Source organism: Mercurialis annua, linkage group LG1-X (genome assembly GCF_937616625.2).
Source record: "Mercurialis annua linkage group LG1-X, ddMerAnnu1.2, whole genome shotgun sequence".
Classification (NCBI taxonomy): Eukaryota; Viridiplantae; Streptophyta; class Magnoliopsida; order Malpighiales; family Euphorbiaceae; genus Mercurialis; species Mercurialis annua.
In genome coordinates, this window is record NC_065570.1 from 67,245,086 (window position 1) to 67,252,921 (window position 7,836).

At 31.9% G+C, this 7,836-nt stretch overlaps 1 protein-coding gene across 1 annotated transcript; it reads left to right on the forward strand.

Moving 5' to 3' along the window:
* The first annotated feature begins 2,800 nt into the window (after window positions 1–2,800).
* Window positions 2,801–7,062, forward strand: LOC126664611 (uncharacterized). Its single transcript, XM_050357093.2, has 5 exons — window positions 2,801–4,036; window positions 5,085–5,142; window positions 5,259–5,342; window positions 5,505–5,646; window positions 6,246–7,062. Exons 1-5 carry the CDS (start codon window positions 3,535–3,537, stop codon window positions 6,606–6,608), a joined length of 1,149 nt encoding a protein of 382 aa, XP_050213050.1. The 5' UTR covers window positions 2,801–3,534; the 3' UTR covers window positions 6,609–7,062.
* Window positions 7,063–7,836: the final 774 nt, after the last annotated feature.

A 7,836-nucleotide genomic window follows, 5' to 3' on the forward strand; every position in this document is an offset into this window, starting at 1 on the left:
TCTTTGTATGTTATTTTATTGAGGAAATGTGTCTCATATACGAGGATAATATAGATTAGCAATCAACTTGGAAAAGATCCATTGACAAGACAGACTTGAAAAAGATAGCTGCTTACCTTGCTAAAAAAGCGATGTACTTTACGAAATTTATAAATTTAAAGATATCACCATTTTAATTGAATATGAAATTTTTAAATTTGTATAAGGATAATTTTAAAAGAGTATCATACAATAATTAATTAATTTCAACATTATAATTTAGGAGATGAGAATATAAATGATGTATTTTAGAGGATGGTGGATATTTATTTATCCTACTCAATGATTGATTTTTTCTGACAAAAATAAATTGATCTTTAAAAATATATAGATTTTGATAATCTAAAATCCGTCACTTATTCTTCAATTCCACAATGTCAAGAAAATATTAAATATGCTTTTTTGATCACGTCTGTAACAGTTTTGTTATACAAGAAACAATCATGATAAATTGTTTTATCTTATTGATTACATGAAATGATTCAATCTTTAATGAAATTTTCCATTTATTAGGAATAGAATATCATTCTCCATATCATAATTGAATTCCAGTTCGATATGAATAAGAATCAAACTGAGGTTTGTGGTTCAATATCGTTATCAGTGACTTGTATGGTGAAGTGGATAAGAATAGAGGTATTTTGAAAAAAAGAAGAAGAATAGAGGTAAGATAATAAAATATTTTTAATTATATTTGCAAGATACATGTCACTTTTATTTCTACTTTTAAATTTTTCTTTCTCTTCTTGTTTCTTTAAAAATTTAAGAATTTTTGATTTATAATTTTTAGTTTAATCTTTGATCAAATTTGATTTTTGAATTTTTAAAATTTAAATTTAACTGAACAAAAATATATTAATTTTACTGACTTATTTAAAATATTAAATTTTGTTTCAAAAATATTACTTTTAAATTTATCTAAAATAAAAAATATAAAAAATTATAATTTTTTTATTCAATAAATAATTTAAAGTTAATAAATTGTTTCAATTTATGATCTAGAGACTTTTTTAAAAATAAAAATAAATTTGTATTTGAATTAAACTTTGTTTTTTTTAATTCAATTATACTTTACTCGCTAAAGATACAATTGGAACTCTTATATTAAACTCATATTTTAATTTTAATTTTAATATTTTTTATTTCCATACGAATTATAATATTAAAAAAATGACACTCTTTCAACTAATTTGTATTTTACCACTATCCCATGCCGACATAGACAACACATGACATGCGTGTAAAATTTTATTCAATTTGAATATGAATTACAATTTTTTAGATCCTTATGCTGCAGCAAAAAACAGATTGAATTCTCTATTAAGAGAGAAATAAATAAGTGATATTTTATGAGATAATGAACAATTTTTTAAATTATTTTATATATATAACTTTTTGTTAAATATTAATAATAATATTTTAGCATTTAGAATTAGATTGTATATGATTTAGATTGAAAGGTGTAAAGAACCTAAAGAAAACAGTACGAGAAACCATATGGGTTGAGATTTAAGGTTACTGAAAAAAAAAAGCTCCATTTTTTTTGAATTGTTGGATCCGGATGAGAAAATTTGAGAATTTGAAACGTGGATTTTGATTAGAGGATTGAATTAAAGAAACCCAATAAATAGAAAATAAAATGGAAGTGAAAAAACAGAGGATGAGATTTTAGAAAGGTTGGCAGAAACGTTGATAATGGGATTGGATTTAATTATTGAATAGAAAGTGAAGAAATCACTTTCCGACTGGCGAGCTCGGTAACTTGCTAGGGACGAGGTTTCCAGCAGAGAGTGGCTGGTAAAAAGTTTGAGAATGGTGATGGTAGAGAATGATGACGGTAATTAGAAGCAGACGGAAATCAATAGGGCAAGATACATGTGTGATTTGGTAGACACGTGTTAATTTGGGAGGATGGTGGTGCTGGTTGAAAAGTAATAATGGGAGCTGGTATTTTATGAAAGGAAAATTGTAATAAAGTAAACAAATTAATTAATATTGCATTATGTGAAATAGTGAGTCATTATTTTGGTTTTCTTGTTTTTTTTTTTATATTTTTTTATTATTTATTTTTACAACACTGGTATAATTGTTGAAACAATCTACAGCCTCGTCTTAAACGATAAATATAATTTTTATTTAGATATTTAGATCAGTACAAGATTATTGTTTAGAGTGTGATCAAAACAGATTATTTATATAATTATTGAAAATATTTCTAAATACATCAACCAATTTTAAAGTCCAGTAATGGAGACAATTTATTTACAAATTAACCAATTTTTTGAACTTTTAGACAAATAAAGAAATTTTACAATTATTTTTGACAGGAGAATATTATCAAACACAAGCAAAAGCAGCAGAGAAATCACCGGGTATATCCGGTAAATACAGAAGTTAACCGGATATCCAAGTCATCATCACAAAAAGAAAAAGAAAAAAAAACTAAACCTCGAAAGACTTTCTCACACTCGAAAAATTCACTGTCTTCTCATTTTCTTCACGGAGAAAGTGAAAAAAAAAAAAAAAAAAAGAGAATTTGAGTTCCTTTGAATTCCCATTAGCATTTCAATGTTGAGTGTTTATCCCATGCAACCGTTGCGCCACGTCATTTTTACATCAAGCCAATGAGCATTTGCGATAGGGAATCTTTTAATTATTACTTATTTTTTTTATCATTTAATTTTCCACATGGCTAACGCATAATTGGTTTGTTGCACAAATGACATGGCGCAACGGTTGTGTGCAATAATTTTTCTTCAATGTTTCTGTAAAAAGAGAACAAGGGCCCGCATCACTTGAAAATTTGTACTAATTTTTTTTGATATGTTAGCATGTGAAGATTACTGAAACTACACAAAAAAAACCCTTTTTTTCTCTGTTTTGGAGGTAACAAAAAACACAACTTACTCTATTCTCTATCTCGTTTTTGACAATGCACAATCGAATCTTTGAGTTTCGAGGCTCAAAACCTCTTTTCTTTTATTTAATTCCTTAAACTATCCTTTTTTATTTGTTTTGATCTCTCGAGTTGTGTATAAAAGCCCCAAACTTTTGTTCAAAAAAGTTCAAATTTCACCACATTTTCAAGTTTTATATGGGTTTAATTGTAGCTTGATTTGAAGATATTGGTAACTAGCAAGAGGGTTTTGGTAGGTTTCCTGAGGTGGGTTTTGCATTCTTAGTCAATGCTAGGAGTTCATATTGGTTTAAAGCCAAGATCTGTGTTGCTGTTAGCTTCAAGACTATGGTTTATGAATGTGGTCTATTACAAGTGTACTACTTACATGTGGTTTTGATTTTCAAGGTTTTGCTGCTCATTTCACTCCTTAATTGTTAGCAAAATGGGGGTTTTAGGGAATTTTCTTTTTGGGTTTGTGGTGGTTTGTTTAATTTCAAGAAAGATTTGAGGAAAGTTGGTAAATTTGCAAAATTGGGTGCTCTTTCTGAAGGAAAGAGGCTCAAGATCTCTTGAAAATCAGTTGAAGGTGTTTAAAAATGTCTGGAGGAGCTCCAAGAATTAGGTCAATGAATGTAGCTGATTCTGAGACTAGGCCTGTGTTAGGACCCACCGGAAATAATAAGGCAGGGTCTTTGAGTGCTAGAAAACCTGCCTCTAAACAGTCCAGAAAGGTTGAAACATCACCTAAGTCTGTTGTATTAGGTGAAGAGGAGAAGGCACGTACGGCTAATATGATCGGTGCCCTTTCTCCTAAATCGCATTCTAGTAGTGTTACTTCTGTGCTTCGTCGGCATGAGCAGTTCTTGCATTCTAATTTATCGCTCAATGCTTCGTGTTCCTCTGATGCTTCCACCGATTCGTTCCACAGCCGAGCATCTACAGGGAGGTTGACCAGATCGAATAGTTTGGGGACCAGGAGGAAGCAATATGCTTCAAAGCCGAGAAGCGTTGCTTCTGATAGGAGTTTAGACTCTCCACCGCCTTCTTCCGGTGGTCCACAGACCAAGAAAACCTGTGCCTGGGTAACCCCAAGTGCCGGTTAGTTTCCTTGATCCTAGACTGTTTGTTTTTATCATGTTGAACCGCCAAGTCTTACAGAATCAGTGATACCCTTATTTGTTATGACCTATGTTGCACGGAAACTTCTTAGAGCTCTATGTTTCGGTGTCTCAATTTGTTTTTAGGAACTCTAAACTCTATTTTTTAACCTATTCTTGTAAAGAGAAAATATTGTTTGGCTATTTTTGTTTCAGTGTTTTGGTTTCCTTACTATATAGGTTATGGTATGGATTTTTTAGTATGTCTTTGCAATTGCATTTTATCCTTGAAAGCAACAAAATGAATGCACAATGGAATTTCTGTGGTTTATTTTAGAATTGCTTTTTTTGTTTCTCATTGTGTTAATCAAGAGATTGCAGAGTTCTGAAGAATTGAGCTAAACCACCTAAAATGATTCAACTTAACTGTATTTTTCTACATAACTAACACATAAAGTTACTGCAGAAATGGACAAATTTAGCTAGAAACATTTCGTCTTATCAAATTTTTAAAGCTTGTTGAATTGCTATTTACAAGAACAATTTGATGTCATGATAAGTCCCATATTCAATAACTGTTCATTTTACAAATCAGCATTTTGGTTCTTTTTATTTTTGGTTTGATGTATTTTTGTAACAGCCATCAAAGGAAAAAATGCAAGCTATTTATATAACACAAACTCATATTTTTGCAATTTTTCATCTTAACATAAGTAACTATTTATATTCTCAGGCCTCCCACCGCTTCCTGCTTTTGATGTTAGACATTTCAGCCAATGTTTTACATTTAGTTGGTGTAAGAATGGGATGTGTAAATTTATATATGTTTGAATTTGCAACACAGCATTAAAAACCTAAAAGAGACCCTATCTTGCTATACATGAACATGGAATGATTCAACATCAAGTTTGATAAAGTTATAGATAAATGTATTTGAATTTTGTGTAGAAGTACTAGGACAAACTTCATGTTAGAAAAACACTCGCCAAGATGTTGTCCCACAACAGTACAATTCTAATGCTGATTGATTTTTCTTTTGTTCAAATCAGACCCATATTACACTGCTTTCCACGATGAAGAATGGGGAGTTCCAGTGCACGATGACAAGTATGTGTATCATTATCAGTTATTAGTATCAACCGTGTATTGCTGGAAGTCATGTCTTTCCAGACATGATTCTCTGCTCTAAAAGTAACGTGTTTTATGTATCTGTCCATATGCAGGAAATTGTTTGAGCTTCTTGTTCTGTCAGGTGCTTTGGCTGAACTTACTTGGCCTGCCATTCTAAGCAAAAGACATATCTTTAGGTAGTATTTGTATCGATTATGGATTCTTTTGTTTATGATTTCATCTGCAAACAACCCATGTTACTTATTCTCATCTGTTCCCTTTTCTTCCACTAATGAAAGATAAAATTGTTATGTTTTAGGAATTGGTTATATTGTTCACTGACAAGCTCTTTTCTGCAGGGAAGTTTTTGCAGATTTTGATCCAGTTGCTGTGTCAAAATTTAACGAGAAGAAGGTAACAGCACCTGGTAGTACAGCAAGTTCCTTATTATCAGAAGTTAAACTGCGTGCTATCATAGAGAATGCACGGCAAATGTTAAAGGTAAATCACATTTTTTCTTTCCTTTGTTTCAACTGCATGTGATCCTTTATTTGTTTATGTTACATATGAAATGTGCTGCATTTTTCTTTTATTATCTTTTTATCTGGAATTTACTATCAATTTTAGCTAAATGTTGAACTTTTCGTTCGTTGTATTTTTAACTTTGTTTGACAAGTGGGATTTAGGATTTATTTATGTTTTCATCTCCTTGACCGATATACTTTATTGAGCCAGCATTCATATTTCTGGGTTTTAAGATGTTCTGTTTCATGTTTATCCAGGAATGTAAACGACACATGATGTGTGCCTAATGATCACTAGATCTAGGTGGTTAGGTGAAAAGTAGTTGAAATAGTGGTCCTGCCTCTCAGCATATGTATGAAGTATAATAAAAACGTATTCTATTACAACTATAACCTACTTATTTCATTAATAAGATGCCAATTCTGCTTAGTTAGAAATACTATCTTGCAGATTGTGCATTCAATTTAATGGTATACATAATTTACCCCCCTTCAAGTTTAGTGCCGTGATTGTAAAGTCTGCAGTTGCCATGATTATTATTTAAACTAACTTTTTGCAGGTTCTTTTTGTTCCAGGTAGTAGACGAGTTCGAGTCATTTGACAAGTACATTTGGAGCTTTGTGAATTTTAAGCCTATAGTTAGCAGATTCCGCTATTCTCGCCACGTTCCGGTTAAAACTCCAAAAGCAGACGTTATAAGCAAAGACCTAGTAAGAAGAGGATTCCGCAGTGTGGGACCCACAGTTGTGTACTCTTTCATGCAAGTTGCAGGATTAACAAATGACCATCTCATCGGTTGCTTTAGATTTCAAGAGTGCTTAAATGCCGCAGAAGGGAAAGAAGAAAATGGTGTAAAGGTTGAAGAAAAAATGGCCGAGAGTGTCGTGGAATCTGAAATCTCCTTAGCTATGGATGCATTGAGTTTCTCATCGGAATAATACTCGGCAGCAGATGAAGCACCGGCCAGGTTCAGACATCAGTTTATCCTGATAGCTAATTAACGGCTAATTTCAAGGTAGCTATGGAAATGATTTTGTGTATAAAATTTGATGAATTTGCATGGATCATGAATTCCTCCTAGATTGTAGATTACTGAAAACCAATTTATCAACGCGATGATTGTGTAGTCGAGAGCGCCTGTTTGTCAGAGCCTTGAAAATAGTTGAATCTATTGAAATTTCTGTACAGTTGAAAAGGGTTAGATCCATGAAAGGTGTGGTAGACAGCTAAACAAAATTAAATGTTGGGAAGTCAATTGAATTGTGACAAAGATTGATGATAGGGAAGCATAATTAGTTAGGGTCCCCTTGGGATGGGAAGAACCCTCTGTACACAACATGCTTGTTGGCTGTACTTTCTTTAAGCTTTAATTTAGATGATGATTGATGCTCACCCTGTCTCCAATTTCTTTCACTTTTGTCTCTTCTTTCATCTAGATTATTATTTTTCAACTCATTTTCTGTTTTTGACTTGATGCCTGCCTTGTGATTCAATCTTTTTCAGCTAGCCAATAGCCTGATAAATAATTATCATCCTTGTAAAATAGAAATGCCGAAATGGAAAATGATTTTTTTTTTATATGAATATAAAATTTTGAAGTTTCAGAAGTAGATATGAAATGTCGAAATGTAAAAATTATAGTTCTAATACAGACATTATGTGTTGATATCAATAGATTGATAAAAACCAGTTAGTTAAGATGAAGATAAGCTCTCTGAAATTTGGCAATAAAGGTTCCAGAATGATTGTATAAGAAAAAGGCAAAATCTATATTTTATTTGAATCTCTACACTGTCATATCCTTACATTGTTCTTTTTCACCCTCTGGCCATAACCTGATATCTTGGATTAGCTTTAGTATTGGAAGATAACAAACTGTCGATTTAGTGGCTGCACTTCTAATTTCGAAACCATCACCGAGTTCTGATCTAGGGCTATACCCCTCTCCGAGTAAGTGATCGAATGCGCTTTAATGGCCAAGAACAATTGTTGTTTAAAGTCAGCTCCGTTAATAACTCGGAACCAGATGCTTGTTCAAGGATCTTCCTCATTGAAGAACACCCCGATGTTGCTTAATTGTACCAGCAATATTTTTAAAACATTTGCATGCGATTCTCCATTGAGAATTATGATGAGGGCAATTCCTCTATAGTTTTTTTAATCTTT

Coding starts and splice junctions, on each gene's coding strand:
- LOC126664611 (XM_050357093.2), top strand. CDS start 3,535: ATGTCTGGAGGAGCTCCAAGAATTAGGTCAATGAATGTAGCTGATTCT. Junction 5,143..5,258: donor GTTCCAGTGCACGATGACAA/GTATGTGTATCA, acceptor GTCCATATGCAG/GAAATTGTTTGAGCTTCTTG. Junction 5,647..6,245: donor ATGCACGGCAAATGTTAAAG/GTAAATCACATT, acceptor TTTTTGTTCCAG/GTAGTAGACGAGTTCGAGTC.